The sequence below is a fragment of the Terrapene carolina genome, unplaced genomic scaffold (genome assembly GCF_002925995.2).
Source record: "Terrapene carolina triunguis isolate 2854851 unplaced genomic scaffold, T_m_triunguis-2.0 Scaffold35022, whole genome shotgun sequence".
NCBI classification, from domain to species: Eukaryota; Metazoa; Chordata; order Testudines; family Emydidae; genus Terrapene; species Terrapene triunguis.
This window is the reverse complement of record NW_020699373.1, coordinates 10,662,133-10,678,542: the sequence shown is the minus strand read 5'-3', so window position 1 is coordinate 10,678,542 and position 16,410 is coordinate 10,662,133. Positions and strand designations below refer to the sequence as shown.

The 16,410-nt window shown below is 40.3% G+C and overlaps 1 protein-coding gene across 5 annotated transcripts; it reads left to right on the top strand.

The window, feature by feature from the left end:
* The first annotated feature begins 2,222 nt into the window (after positions 1-2,222).
* LOC113404992 (SOSS complex subunit C) lies at positions 2,223-14,617 on the top strand. 5 transcript variants are annotated; one of them, XM_026646394.1, is made up of 7 exons: positions 2,223-2,278; positions 2,728-2,896; positions 4,696-4,751; positions 10,209-10,311; positions 11,180-11,239; positions 11,683-11,773; positions 14,102-14,617. In XM_026646394.1, the coding sequence occupies exons 3-7, from the start codon at positions 4,727-4,729 to the stop codon at positions 14,195-14,197; spliced, it is 375 nt and encodes a 124-aa protein (XP_026502179.1). In that variant the 5' UTR covers positions 2,223-2,278; positions 2,728-2,896; positions 4,696-4,726; the 3' UTR covers positions 14,198-14,617. The 5 variants fall into 5 exon arrangements, with proteins under 5 accessions (XP_026502179.1, XP_026502183.1, XP_026502181.1 ...); XM_026646398.1 differs by lacking the exon at positions 4,696-4,751; XM_026646396.1 differs by lacking the exon at positions 11,180-11,239.
* Positions 14,618-16,410: the final 1,793 nt, after the last annotated feature.

Here is a 16,410-nt window from a genome sequence, read left to right as displayed (position 1 = left end):
TTTCAGTATCGCCCGGGGAACAAAACGGAGGCCGGGCGTGAGTGTCGCCAGTGCTTTGCGTCATGAACGGCGTGTGGGGTGAGTCCAGCTGCTTTGGGGGAGTCTAACCGTGCAGCGGAGGGAGGGGGAAGAGCCCAAGCCTGCAGCCCGGAGGGAGGGAGAGTCCAAGCCTGGAGAGAGGAGAAGAGTCGAGTCCGCTCCTGAAGCGGGGGCGGGGGGGCAGAGCAGGGTGATGTGGAGCTGGGGGGTGGAGGGGAAGAGTCCAAGCCTACAGCGGGGGTGGGAGGGAAGGGGAAGAGTCCAAGGCTGCATGGGGGGGCGGGAGGGAGGGAAGGGGAAGAGTCCAACGGGGGGGGGGGAGGGGTTCAGCCTGAGGGGCTGTCAGACCAGCTCCAGTGGGGCCCGCCCCTCAGCAGTGTCAGTGTGGGTGGGTGGGACTCAGCTCAGCGCTGGGTGGGGCGATGGGTCTTGGGGGGAGGGTTGTCTGTGGCTGGCCCTGTGGGTAGGCGCCCCTGAACTCACTGGCCTTCCACGGCGTGGGTGTGCCCCAGCTGCTGGGGGGATATGGGCCATGTGCACTCCTGGCCCTCGGGCCACCAGGGCTGTTGGGACACGAGTCCCGGCATGGGTCTCTGGCTGCCAGCAGGGGGTGCTGTGCCAGGAGCCTCTGTGTACCTGCCCTGACATCTCCAGGCCAGGACTACCCCATCTCCTCAAGCCCTCCTACACCTGGAGCCCCCACCCCCTGTCTCCTCCCCAAGCCCCTCTCCATACGAGAGGCTTCCCCTCTGAACCACGCCAGAACAAGCCTACCTTGCTCTCCCACTACATGCCCTGATAAGCAAAGCAACCACTTGATCTTACTGCCACAGGTTGACCTACCCCTCTCCTCCCCCTCTGTATTTACCTTCCCTTAGGCATTGCTGGCATTAATATTTCTACCTAAAACAACCCACCATTGCTACTATCACCGGCACCAACCAGTGAGATCAGGTGACTGCTGGGTCCTTGGCACCTTACTTACCATTGCAGCTAGTCCTGCTCTGAGCAGGATTAGACAACATGGATCAAGCCCTAAGGCTCAGTCTGTGCCAGCAGTCCCACTGTTGCCTCCTTGGTGGAGCTGCACCAGTAGCATCAGTGCTAGGGAATAAAGTCTAATGACACAGCCTTAGGGCCTGCTGCTTCAAATACTTACTGCCAGGTGTAGCCCTAGTACCTCATTGTTACCTTACAGGTAATAAGCATTAAACCTAGTAATAAGGGTTTGAAGAATCAGCACCTTAGATAATAAAATGTTTTAAGGTAGGGATTTTGTGTGTGAGAAGAGATCAGTGCATATTGTGTTGCCTGAGACATCCCATATAAATAATAAATCATAAAGTGTGTTAGATGTTTTTGGTGCTACATAAATAACTTACAATAATAAATCACATAGTACAAGTTCTTAAATTAATTTCTGCATGCAGCTAAGGTACTACAACAGACTTGAAAGTATGGAACAGATCCTGAAGTCTGTGCAAGTCTCATCATGGAACTCATTGGGAGCAAAATCAAGTCTCTCATGACTGAGTCAGAAAGTGGTTCTGGCTGTCTCATTAGGGATATGATGCGTTGATTAGGGACTTAGTTGTCTAGCTAATAACACTTTGGAATCTTTCTAAATGAGTTAATAATAGAAAAGTGTATAAGTGAAACTTAATGCCCCATTTAATAAACCTAAATATTCTCTTGGTGTAAACCCTGTAGAAAACAGGAGTAGGAGAAACAAATATTAGACACTGTTGGTTCCTGTCACAAAAGACTGTCTTGTAAAAACTCAGATTTCAAAATAACACTCAGCCCACAATACAATACAGACGCTCCCCGGGTTACGCAAACCTGACTTACGGAAAAAGTTCTGTAAGTCCCGTAAGCTGCTTTTTTTGTGTGTGTGTGTGTGTAATTGTCGGAGATACGTTCCTGACTTACGCAAAATTTGACTTACACAAGGCGTTCCAAAATGGAACGCTTGCATAAGTCGGGGAGCTTCTGTAATAGGGAATTCAACTATTTGATCAACTGTGGCATTGAATCAGAGTGACACATTGTAACAGGTGCTAAAAGTAGTCTCTTTCATAACTCACATTGAATGAGAGCTAGGATTTAATTTCAAAGAATGTGTTAATATTTTATGTTTTGTCCATTTTTGCAGATTTGCATTAAGTGGAGAATTCTAACTATAATTGGGTAATTACTACTGAAAGTAGCAAGATGGCAGCAAACCCTCCAGGTCAAGGTAATTTTTAAATTAGGTATTCTTGTTTATATCTATTCAACTGCAGACACTTTGCTTTTGTTTTATTCATTCATTTTTCAGGTGTGTTTAAGGAGAAAATTTAGAGGTGATGTTCTGTTCCCATTGAAGTCATTGGGACCAGGATTTCATCCTATAAGTATAATTTAAGGGAAAACAATTTCTGCCATTTTTTGAGGCAGGAATCCAGTTTCCAAGATTGTAGATTAGAAAACAAGCAAGATCTCAATAGGACTCGATTCCCTTTTTTGTTTTAACTTGTTTTAAGTGGGGGGGGGGGGAAAGGGGTACGAGAAATACAAAACTACTAATTATACTGGGAGCACAGAATTAGTGCATGTCTCTTTAAACTCAAATCCCAAAAGAAAACAAATGAGACTTTACAGTGATGTAGTATTTTTTTTAAGTTCCAATTATTTTGCTATTCTCAGCGGCTCTTGTACACTGAATTTGGCTCTTGGTTGCCAAGCTGTGCATCTGGGAGCATACTGAAGGTCCAAAGAGGCACAGTTCTGCAAGTGAGAACAAAAGATGAGAGGAGATCTTAGCCATCAAGAATAGATAACAAGAGCTCGAGACCATAAAGAAACACAAAACAAAGTAATGCTAACTATTTTTTTAAAGCTTGTTTATATTATGACAACTGTTGTATATTTAAATTTGTCTAAGTGCCAATTTAGTACCCAAAGAAAAATCTGGCTTATTTTAACATGTTACCATGGCAAAAATTGAAATTAAAAGAACAGCAACAGGAGGCAAAAAATAGTGTGCTTGGTTATTGGGAAATACTGGTTTGTTGAACACAGTGATCCCAATGTGGTTTACAAAGTATGGCCCCAATTCCAAGTTGTCCTGTGTGGGTAGAGTCCCATGAGCAGCCCCCTGCACTGAATGTCTTCCAGGGTAGTGGCCCGTGCCCCCAAACCTGTAAACCCTAGCACACAAGTAACTGTACACCTAAATGCCGTGGGGCTACTCTCCCATGTAAGTGTTTGCAATACCAGACTTTTAAATACAGAAGTTTCTTCACCTGTCACTGAAGTACAGCCACCGCTGAAGTGGAACAAAGGACTTGTTTATAAGCCCAGACCCATATTGGACATGAAAGAAAGAGATTGTTGTATCAAATAGATGGATTTGGGGGTGGGGGGCAGATGCGGTGATTTGGAGAAGAAAGTACTTATAAAAAGCTTTGTGGAATTCTGCAAAAAAAAAAAAAAAGATGGCGGGATAGTCCCATTGACTTCAAATGGGATTCAGCTTTGCAGGATTTGGTCTCAAACACCATCCCTTGTAAATATATGATAAACCTTGGTTTTGGCTGTAAAAATCAGTTTAACTCCACATTACAGAGCCTAACAAATATGCCAGTGCTGAATTTAGAGCTTCACTTCTAAAGATTTGAATACAGATTTACAAGTCTGATTCACATGATTTCTTCTTCCTCCTCCCCCAAAGTTTAGGTAGCTTAAAATTAAATAATTGCAGTTTTCCTTTCTAAGTTATATTTCTCAAGTACTCCCTTAAGAATCACTCAAGGGACTGAATATTTATTTTATAGTATAAAGATTATAAACAAAAATATGCAAAAAACCCTCTTAAAACTTTAAAGAACCAAAAGGTAAATGGGCAAAAGAACGGGACTCTAAGACAAAAAGAAGAAATGGGGAGTCAGAAGGATTCAGCAATGATCTCCTAGTTCTGCCTGGCCAAAGAGTGCTAGCCTAGGTGCAGACTGATAGACACACTTGGCTCACGCATCACTTGTTGTTATCGGGCTTGCTGAATAGCACCAATATTGGTGCTATTCAGGGAATTTATTCTTTGATGCCTTGCTTCCTAATTAAAAGCACAAGGTTAAGGGCTTCACTTCACACCCATTCTGCTTAATTTTTGAACAGGTAACTTATTCAGACATACACACGCACACGCGTACGTTATATAAGTAAACATCGTCTTGTATATTTTTGCTCCAAGCAATTGAGCAAACATTTTTTTAAAGATATTTTATCAGCAGTGTAACTCCATGTCCTTACAGCTGTGAACTCACACTATACATGTTAAGGTTTTGCTAAACAGGTTTATTTTAGTTTCATCGGAACACATTATAAAAGCACTCCTTTATTGGAGTTCCAAAGGTGAGATGTGTAGGAGGACTGCAAAGCCAAATAGGACTCTGAATAAAAGCCTTACTTTGGGGCTTTTATATCATGGAGCACTTATAAATTTCCTCTAATAAAGAAAAGGAAAAGCTTTTAGTGTGGTGTACAGTGTCCTCAGGAAGTGTTTACAGACCACTGTGGTGCACTTTGAAAATAAGCTTTTAAAGCAAGAAATAAACTGAGTGCTTGGCAATAAATGGTAATACATTCTTAACCATTTGTTACATGTATTAATAGGACTGGTGCTGCTGCTGCTGATGATATACTCATGCACAAAGCTGGGAACAAAGAAGGTATCTGTCTTGTGTGACAGCATCATAGGTTTTATTCTACACGTGACCTTCCTGGAAGCATTAGTGTGATGGTAGCAACACAATAGTTACGTTCTGAGAAAGTACTCTTCCTCTAGGCCCCACTTCAGAGAAATGGAAGAAATACGTTCTGCCTATTTTTCTCTCACAGGGCTAAATTCTGCCAGCTGACCTGCACAACAGAGCTCTGCAATTTAACATAAGATAAACTTTTGAGGCACTGATGTTGGCCCAAAAGTGTAATTTTCTATGTGCTGTTATTCTCCCTCTGTTAGGTGCTCTTGTATGTCTTCTAGCTGCTATTTATTCACTTTAAGTAGTACCGATTTTTGGTTAAACATTTTTTTCTTCCATGCTGACAAAGCCTCATATAGAGGGTGTAGGGATTGGTTTAAAAATGAGTGTGTTAGCCAAGTGCAGTCTTATGAAACTTGTGAATCATTAATCCAACTTAAGCCACAATACAGTGTAAAAAGAAAATTGTATTCTTGCTTTGGATGATGTAATCAAGAGGGAGTCATCCAGCAATTGTACAACTCTTCAGAGATCCAAATGCAAAACCTCGCCCTTGAGGGCATTAGTAGATTTGACATTCCCTGGAGGATTTTGCATCCATAACCTAATGAACAAATTATATTCATCTGTATATGTGGTCATAGTCATGAGGGACAGATAAAATATTAATAATCCTTTAATAATTCAAGTGTAATTTAATGAGTTACTAATATTCATTTTGCTTAACTGCTGCAGAACATATGTGAGACCATAGAATGTAAATTACCACCAAAAAATTGTGTAATAGTCTGCTATATTGTATTTTGCGATTGCAGTAGTCACAATTGCCATATGAAAAATGGTGGAGTAATTACTTACAGATTGCGTAGAAACCCAAAATATGTTGCATAAGTTGTTAGGATTCTGCTATTTCAGATATTTCCTCATAGAATGAAGATCACCATTATGATGATGATTTGTATTTTGATAGAGAAATTACTTTGAAACGTATTCTGAATTGAGCAGAAAGAACGAGGAATGTGGTGGTGGTATATTTTTAAATGCACTGAGACTCAGTGTACAGTATGTATTTACATCTGGGTTCAAGATGTGGCTCTGTTCTGAAAAATGGTCCAAAAAGTGGCATTATGAGTTTCATTGTTTCTCAGTGATTTTCAGTTCACATGTGCTTAGATTACAAGTAAAAAGATTCTTCCAGCTGCCAACCCTGCTATCTCAACCTCAACTTTTAAAGTCAAGATCCCCCCCCATTGCATAGCCTCATCAGTAGGGGAAACATGGTTTTGTGGGCCAAATTAGGCCATCAGTCACATTTATACAATCTGTAACTTGGTGTTCAAGCCTGGTAAGTCTTATGAGGGGAATCTTCATAGGTCATTGCTTTTATTGTTTCAGATTTTCTTGTAAAATATCCTTGGGGTAGGGGTCATGTTCACTCTGGGAGAAGAAAAGGCATTGGGGAAGCAGGAGATAGTTTGTAAAGAAATCCATGCTGCTTTCTCTTGCTTTGGGGCCCAAAGTCCAGAATTCCATGAACACGAATTCCCCCCTTGTGTAAGCTAAGCCCTCTAGGGCATCAATTTCGGTAAACTGTGCTTTTTGCTTCTCTGAAGTGGATTCTCATGCAATTCAAGGTATGTTCCACACTTGTTTTGCATATGAAAAATCACATTGACGCAAGTAGGTTTTCAGCTCACCCACTGAGTACAGAACATGGCACTTGAAGTTACAGAAGCCAAACTTTAAAAGGGCAGATTTGAGCTGTAAATCTTGTCCTGAGTTTTAGAGCCAGCTCTGCCATTGACTCGTTATGTGGCTTTGGGCAAATCATTTCATCTCACCATCCCTGTCAGCAAAAGAAGAATAATACTTCTTGCCCATCTACATAACAGGGATGTTCTGAGGTTAAATTTTGGTAAAGTGTAGACATTCTAAGTGCTATTAGAAGGAAACTACCAGATTAGTGAAGGTGTGAATTGAAAGTTCTTCATTAGAAGAATTCTTAGTCTAAAGCCGTTTGCATTTGTATGTTTAAATCAGGCCCTTAGTGACAGTGGTAATATGCTTCTTTGTATAACCACATTTTGGTATAGGAATTGTATAAAGGCAGAACGGAGGAATTAAAAACATTACAATTGCCGCATGGGATTTTTCTAGCTTCTTCAGTTGGTCTTTAATGAAGTGCTTTTAAGCAAAACTGTCTTCCTCTTAAGTATTGCCAGATCTGATCAGAATGGATTTACTGAATATGCCAGTTTCTCTCTAAATAGGACCCTTTTCCTGTGATTTTATATAAATGTTTGGGTATTTTCCCCCACAGAACACTCTTCAATTACATGAATACTGTTAATGAGATTACTTACAGTTAAAATTATAATTACTGAATCAAATTGCTTAATGGACAGCAGCCTTGCCAATACTTTATTCCTCCCTTTTTGCTGTGCCTGACTATATAATTTCAGAGCAAACAATCACTTATGCTTTAGTCTTGGGGAGATGGGGAAAGAGAAGAGGTAGTAGAAGGACAAAGATCCCTGCTGTTCCCAATATATAATACTACCTTCCACTGTGGCAAGTATGTTGCTAATCATACTTAATTCATAATCCTTTTCAGACATTTGGATTGCAGTTTAAAATAGCTTATTTTTATCCTACATCTCTAAAATTATTGAAGCATATAACCGGTTTCATGATGAAAACAAGATTAATTGGGGGTGCAAAACTGTTTGGAAAACCATTCACAGAGTAGTTATCAGTGGTTCACAGTCATGCTGGAAGGGCATAACAAGTGGGGTTCCGCAGGGATCAGTTCTGGGTCCGATTCTGTTAATCGGTGATTTAGATAATGGTATAGAGAGTACATTTATAACATTTGCGGACGATACCAAGCTGGGAAGGGTTGCAAGTGCTTTGGAGGATAGGATTAAAATTCAAAATGATCTGGACAAACTGGAGAAATGGTCTGAAGTAAATAGGATGAAATTCAATAAGGACAAATGCAAAGTACTCCATTTAGGAAGGAACAATCAGTTGCACACATACAAAATGGGAAATGACTGCTTAGGAAGGAGTACTGCGGAAAGGGATCTGGTCATAATGGACCACAAGCTAAATATGAGTCAACAGTGTAACACTGTTGCAAAAAAAAGCAAACATTATTCTGGGATATATTAGCAGGAGTGTTGTAAGCAAGACTTGAGAAGTAATTCTTCCGCTCTACTCAGACCTCAACTGGTGTCCAGTTCTGGGTGCCACATTTCAGGAAAGATGTGGACAAACTGGAGAAAGTCCAGAGAGGAGCAACAAAAATTATTAAAGGTCTAGAAAACATGACCTATGAGGAAAGATTGTTTGTTCAGTCTGGGAAAAGAGAAGACCGAGGGGATATGATAACACTTTTCAAGTACAAAGAAGGTTGTTACAAGGAGGAGGGAGAAGAATTGTTCTTAACCTCTGAGGGTAGGACAAGAAGCAATGGGCTTAAATTGCAGCAAAGGAGGTTTAGGTTGGACATTAGGAAAAACTTCCTAACTGTCAGGATGATTAAGCACTAGAATAAATTGCCTAGAGAGATTGTGGAATCTCCCTCGTTGGAGATTTTAAAGAGCAGGTTAAACAAACTCCTGTCAGGAATAGTCTAGGTAATACTTAGTCCTTCCATAAGTGCAGGGGACTGAACTAGATAACCTCTCGGGGTCCCTTCCAGTCCTATGATTCCATGAATTTATATAACCAGCATAATGTAAATCTTAGCTAAAAATACCAATTAAAAATGTGTCCCTCATTTACCCCATCTGGTGCTCTGATTTTCAAGTATGCATTTGGTCCATGTATTTTAAGAAAGATCAGATTGCAGTGGGGGTGGTTCTCTATACGAAGCCTGCCCCCATTCCACTGACCAGATCTAGTGTGTTCACTTGTAAACATGTGGCTAAAGACTGCCTGGAGTAGACACGCTGTTGACATTGTGGATTTAGCTCGGGGCTTGTGTAATATGTAGAGGTACTTAAAATGTCCCTGGGATGGTGCTGGTATCTCAAATATCTAAGATCAGAGTGCAAAAATTACAGCTGTTTTCCTCTCCCGAGGCTCAGCTGTCCCAGAGCAGGGGCAACTGAGTCATCTAGACAGATGCAACAGAGAGTCCTGTGGCACCTTTAAGACTAACAGATGTATTGGAGCATAAGCTTTCGTGGGTGAATATCCACTTCGTCAGACGCATGACGAAGTGGGTATTCACCCACGAAAGCTTATGCTCCAATACATCTTAAAGGTGCCACAGGACTCTCTGTTGCTTTTTACAGATCCAGACTAACACAGCTACCTCTCTGATATCTAGACAGATGTTATACTGGCAACATCGGGTTCCTCGGGTGATGGATGGTTTCTCATTTTCTTGGCAACTGATCTTGCATTGGTCACTGAAAGCCTAAACGTGGGGTTATTTTTTTGACTGTTTTGTGATTTAGGAATGAGGCACTGAGAGAAATCAAAGTAACAGGCAGTACGTTCTTGACAGTTGGTCCCTTGCGGGGGACCCAGCCTTATCCTAGATTTGTATTGATACAAGTCTTTTAAAGCAGATATAAAATACACAAATAGTGGCTCCTTAAGATGGCAGCCATTTTAAGTGTGTCCCAGTTTCCCTCCTTACTCATTCTGTCACCTGAAACCATCCCTTGCGCCTAAGATTCCTTTCCGCTCCCTAAGAACATTCAATTAACCAAGCAACGGCAAAACTTTTTTAGATCTATACAGTGGAACTTAACTGCAATACTCTGATTACCAGTCACGCCAGAACTCCCTGACTTCAGTGAGAGGTTATGGCGGTGTAGAGAAAGCAGAATACTTGCGTCTGAGCTAGACTAGATGGATCGGAAAGGAGAATTTTGTCATATGTCTAATTTTAGAGCAAATAGGCCTGATCATTTACTCATTATTCAAGCAAAACTCTCATTATAGTTCATGAGTTCTCCCTGACTCTGGTATAAAGAATCATGCCCTATGAATGCATTCATTCATTCTTGTCATGCTTTAAAATTGTATGTCCATTCACAAAATATATATATATATATATGATAAATTTAATTTGTATTCTGACACTATCAAAAAGCCAAATATTTAACGGATACACATCTTGGCTATAGCTGTAAAACTGGTTCCTGAAGAAAACCTAACTAGAGATGATAGCTAATATATTTTAAAATATATTAATATGTATGATATCTTTAGGAAGCCATTTCATGTTATAAAATGAGGAGAGGAAAAATAAAACCTATTTATTAATAGCCTTTCAGATTGGTGCAAAGCTTTGAAGATTAGTATATTCATCATAATGTCATTCTGTGCAGGGACTTTAATTCCATAAGGTTATAGGTGCCCCATGTAAAAAGGCAAATCTAATATTTTTCTGATTCTTACCAGGTTTTCAGAATAAAAATAGGGTTGCAATCTTGGCAGAACTAGACAAGGAGAAGAGAAAATTACTTATGCAAAACCAGTCTTCCACAAATCACCCTGGAGCCAGGTACTTTATGTTCATATACCTGTTTGGACAATATTTGATTTTCTTTGATGTACAAGTGTGTTCTTTCCTTACAGGTAATCATCTGTAGATCTAAACAAAATACATATTAGAATTGTGTGCTGCATGTCCCCATTAACCAGTGCAAGAATGATGATTGTATTTGTTTCTGGATTCTGAATCTTGACCTACATGCTTTCTGCTTGAGAGAGAGAAATAGGGGTGCTTCACAACTGCTAAACAAGCCCTCTTAAAGGAGCATGCTCCCAGAAAATGTTCATTAAGCTAATATGCTATTTCTTGTGCTTCAAAACGTACCCTTTTAAATCTAGATAGCAAAACAATATCTTCCCCTAATAAAATAAGTGAAAATAGTATTCTATTCCAGTTTTTTTAAAGCAGTGCAGTTTAGTGTTTGTTATAAATCCTTCTGTTTAGAGGGTCACTACTTAGCTCCAAGTATTCACATAGGTCTTAACAAGAGAACTGCTACTTTTAGAGATTTTTTCCCCCCTCCAGCTCAGTAGAAGTGTTTAGCATGAAGCAACTCTGATTGTCCTTAATGGGAGCTGCTGGGTGATGAGCTCTTTTAAAAATCTGGCACTTTAGACATTACAGGTCCTATCCGACTCCCATCAAAATCAGTGTGAGCTGGATTGGGCACTAAATTAAAAAAAAAATTAAGGAAAGGTAATATTTTGTTTGGACTCATGTCTCAATGATTATTTTTTCAAATTGAAGCCTAAATTATTATTTGTTGCCCACAGATATCTGAGCCATCATTTTATATTCTGTAGCTTATTAACACTTTAGCAAAAAAGGGCCTTCATCTGAGTTCTGTATCAATAGGAAACCTTTTTCCTATATGCAGAGTTCTGCAGCCATTCTGCCAAACATCTGATCTTCCCATCATGAAGAATATGGACCCATGGTTAGTGCTATTGTTTTATCACATATATTGTTTCATCACAAATACTATTTTAGGAGAGTCACTGGGTGGCAATGGTGAAAAGGGCAAAAGCGATAGTTAAGAAACTGAATGTCAAATGACTCTGGCATGACACCAGTGAATTTCGATTGACATCAGTGGAGTTACACCAAGAAAAGTGAGATCAGAATCGGGCTCCAAGTCTGTTAGGCTTCTGGGTTTAGCGTGGCAACATTTGGTATTCTCAGCAAAATGGTTCAGCCGGTGCTATTGCATTTTCTCACTTGCATATTAAAAAAAAAATCCAAAATGTCAAGTCATGGATTTAAAAACAAAATCCCAAATCCATAGAAAATCATGGAATCCATTCTACCCATGACCCAACATGACAAAAATGCAGCTTTTCTTATGGAGGATCAATTATACCTTCCTCGTCTTTATTACAGCATTGCACTTGCAAGATCTTCCCTGAACAAGGATTTCCGGGATCATGCGGAGCAGCAGCACATAGCGGCACAGCAAAAAGCAGCATTACAGGTGAGTGTCCAGATCCTGTATTTGGTTTTACTTCTGTTCTTTAGCCCAGGCAGAGAACAACCTTGTATCTACAGAGCTTAGATAAAGTATCCTTAGAAGGGTTTCTTCTTAAAGATTTTTCTATATTTGGCAACATAAATGAAATTCCAACCCCTCCATCATGACTGCAGCATGCCTCCAATTCCTTATTTCCATGGTACACTATCAGTAGGTTGGTTTGCACTACCAAATTGCTGTTACACCATTACATTGTTGTAAAACAATTTAAAAAGCCCCCAAATGCTAGCAGCACAAATGAACTCGAGGCAAAATTTTAGCTGGCATCACAATATAAAAAGCAGAGGTGGAGAGAAGTTAGAGATCTCTGGCCTCATCACTTTGGCAGTGGGAAGTAGCAAGGGGGCTTGGGGCTTCGACTAACCTGACCTTATAGGAACACTTGGTATTCCAAGAAAGCATGCACATGGTGGCCTGTGCCTTTTTTAGATAGCTCTGACTTAAGTACACTGACAGGTTTGGGCCCTTTGGGGTGTCACCTGATGTGCTGGGGTACCACTGAGTCAGACTATTCTGCCAGCCTGGGTTCTCTTTACTTGGCCTTGCTAGGTTAGGCTCACAAGCCTCTTCCAGCCAAGCACACAGGCAGGATCACACCCAGCTGCACAGAGAGAGATCTGCTCTGGAAAGATTCAGCTTTAGGGGCTTGCCCCAACCCTCTGGTGCCCACTCCCTTTAAGGGGTACAAAAAGAGAAGACTGAGAAGGGGACATGATATCAGTTTTCAGGTATCTAAAAGGGTGTCATAAGGAGGAAGGAGAAAACTTGTTCACCTTAGCCTCTAAGGATAGAACAAGAAGCAATGGGCTTAAACTGCAGCAATGGAGGTTTAGGTTGGACATTAGGAAAAAGTTCCTAACTGTCAGGGTGGTTAAATACTGGAATAAACTGCCCAGGGAGGTTGTAGAATCTCCATCTCTGGAGATATTTAAGAGTAGGTTAGATAAATGTCTATCCGGGATGGTCTAGACAGTATTTGGTCCTGCCATGAGGACAGGGAACTGGACTCGATGACCTCTCAAGGTCCCTTCCAGTCCTAGAATCTATGAAACCCAAAGGTTTTATGAAATTCACCCCCTCCCTCAATGCGGAGGGAGATATGCAGAACTCCTTGCCCACCCAGTTAGAAATCATATAAACTGGGTTAAGTTATAAACAAGAAAGTAGTTTATTAACTACAAAAGGTGACTTTTAAGTGCATATAAGAGATGAATCTGCTTTGTTCTGTCTCTGACCAAATAAAGCAAAATACACAAGCTAAGCTCAATGTACTTAAGAAAGGTTACAAAATGTAAATTCTCGCCCTAAATGTTATTTTAGGCAGGTTGCAAAGTTTCTGTGGTTGAGTTCCAGTTATATTCCTTTTCAGACTGGACCTCTGTCTCAGACTGGACTCCCGCCTGGCCTTCCCTTCAGGTGGCTTTAGCAGTTTTTCTTCGTGCGCAGACAGGCCATAGAGAGGAGGAGTCCCATTTTCCTTCCTCCCCACCCTTAAATAGGATTTACATAAGACGGGAATCCTTTGTTTCCCAAACTTGACTCCCCTTCCCTTCCAGTGGAAGGTTACAAGAAGTCCCAGGTAATGTTTAGTATCAGGTGACAAGACCACCTGACTCTGTAGGATCACAGTGTCCACGAGTCAGTGGCAGTATGGAGTGTCCACAGGAAGGCCAGGCTTTTCACAGTCTATTGTCCTCGCTTATGGGCCGTTATCGCTGTCTGGCTTTTCCATTGTTGTACCTGAAGTGTTAGCAGCGGGCATCACCCAAAATAGCATAGTTGAAATACAGATACATAGTCAATATTCCTAACTTCAGATACAGGCATGCAAATTGGATAATCACATTCAGTAAATTATAACCTTTCCAATGATGTCTTGCAAGACCCATCTTGCATAAGGTACATCTCAGTTATTCATTCATATCATAAGCATATTTTCATAAAGAATATGGAGTGAAACATCACATACACAACAAGCACAATCAAGAGTGGGGATCTATACTGACAGTTCTCGGCATATGGTTTGTGACTCATTTGGTTCCCACAGACCAATAGAGGTCCCAAATCAATGGGAGCAGGAGTTGGTCCCCAACTGGAATCCCAGTGGGATATTAGAAGCAGACTAATTCATCTGTTTGGAAGTTTGATACCAAAGCTTATGAGCAGGCTCAGACAAATGTAAAATAAATGCAAAACATGAAGTTTAAACTCTGAATTATTATGGAGCTGGCGGGGGTTTAAGGATTTAAACAAGTGTTTTCCTCTTTCCAGCATGCACATGCACATTCTTCAGGATATTTCATAACCCAAGACTCTGCATTTGGAAATCTTATTCTTCCTGTCTTACCTCGACTAGAGTCGGAATGAGGGCTGTTATTTCTCAGAATGAAGGAGATGAATATGTTGTCCATTGTCGAAGCTGCCATCTTTCAGAACTACTTTATATGATTTGGAAAACAGATTGTGAGCTGTTTAAAAAACAACTGTTTTTTTTGTGTTTTTGTTTTTTTAAACATTTGACCTTTTTATTTTAAAAAAGCCTGTTTCATTCTGGATTCATATGCTTGTCTTCCATGGTTGAGTCTGGCTTCACCTGAGAAGAGGTGCTGTAGATTATTATGGAACTGACAGTATTCTTCTTTACTTAATTTCTTTTGTCAGCTCAGTCAGAGTAATACTGTTTGCCTGACATATCATTCCTACATTATATTTTTCTGATTTCCTCTCTTCTTTCATTCAGTTGGAAGGAAGGACGCCCCACCCAGAATTTGAGAGGTTTGTTCTAATCTGCATTTCTGAAGTATCTGTCATAGTATCTATGTACTGTACTTGACCTTAATGAAAGCAGACAAAGTTATCTTTGTCTATCCTAAGACAGACATGGATTCAGTAGATAGATCAGTCACTTTCATTCGCTCTGTGCAGGAACATTATTAGTGCGCCCTGATGTTTTTTATGTTTAGTCTTTGTAACAGTATCCTGGTTTCCCAGGTAGTTAGAGATACTATGTGCCATTGTCTCAGTTTGAGTATATAAAACCTAATTATTAACCTTGTGAACAAATAATCTTGTTTGTGTCCAATTATCCTCCTCTTTCCTAGTGATATGGGGTAAAAATTCCCAAAGCATTTAAGTCCCATGAAACTTATCATAAGTTACTTAGGCACTTTTGAAAATGTTACCCATAAAAGTTCAAGATCTGCCCTCGAATTCAAAATGTCACGCTTTTAGGGTTTTATTATTCTTTCAGTGCCTTTGAAAGTGTGTGTTTGTGCTGCTCAAGTCAAAGTTTAGATTCTGTCTCTGTAAATTCTTTTCCAGGCTCATTTCAATTCTGGCATCCCATTTCAGCACTAGGCTGAAGCTTGGCATACCAGGTCTATTGGTTGGATAAATTATTTTGGAAGCCGAACAATACTGGAATAAAGACACTTATTTTGGAATAGAGTTTGCAAAATACTGGTATAGCTTTATCGGTATAGTTATACGGCCATAGTTCTGCTGGTCAGTTTTCCCATGTAGACCAACCCTGGGATATTGGTGCCAGGGAGCTTTTTATTATTTATTTTTATATATAATATATATATTATAAAAAGAAAGTAGTGAAGATTTGGGCTTGGAATCTGCTGGTATACTCCCATACACTATACGGGTGCCTATCTTATTCTCCGAAATCTCACTTTTTTTTTTTTTTTTTAATTAAATGAAAGTCACTAGCTATTGTGGTTGTAAAGAAAACTTCAAAAATGTGAACTGAGTATAAGTGATGCAGAGGTGAGTGTGCAGGGAGCTGGGACCAATAGCTTAGAACTGCTCTATTCATCTCAGGGAGGGGTTAACTCAGGTGCCCCAGTGATGATGATTTAAATCTCAATGTTTCATTTTTCATGTATGAGAAAGAAGAGGGAGAGTCACTGATCTGCACAGTTTGCAGCGAATGCCGCCTCAAATTGGTGCCACAAGAATGTGGTGTCTAAGAAATACCATTTTTCATTTATCTCCCTGGAGAAGGAGCCTAGCCAAGGAACATAGCACAAAGTGGGCATATTGAAGTCCCAGCGAAGTGACACCATGCTCCAGGAGCCCAGTGGAACTCAGCTGTACAGTCCTATTTTGACTAGCTGCACAATCTACTATGAGCAGAATCTCACTTTGATGACTCAAATGTTCGGAGTTTATTTTAAGGGTAAAACTTGGAAGAATATCACCCTTTTTCCACCCCCACCCCAAACACGCTTCTCATTCCTGGTGATGGCTATTATGTGATTATCTTTAAAACTTGCTTTACTTTACAAATTGAAACTTCCAGCTCCTGTTCTACAACATGAGCCAAATGGCTGTGGGTATTTTGAAAAAGTTGACATGCATGAATCTCAGTGTGCAGAAGAGCAAATATTTCACCACAAATGCTCAAAATGTAGAATCTTATTTAAATGGCAACTACCAGGCACAAATATCCAGGATTCAGAAATGTAAAACAAGGAGGTGGATTTTAGCTTTATAGTATCAAAGGGGTAGCCGTGTTAGTCTGGATCTGTAAAAGCAGCAAGGAGTCCTGTGGCACCTTATAGACTAACAGA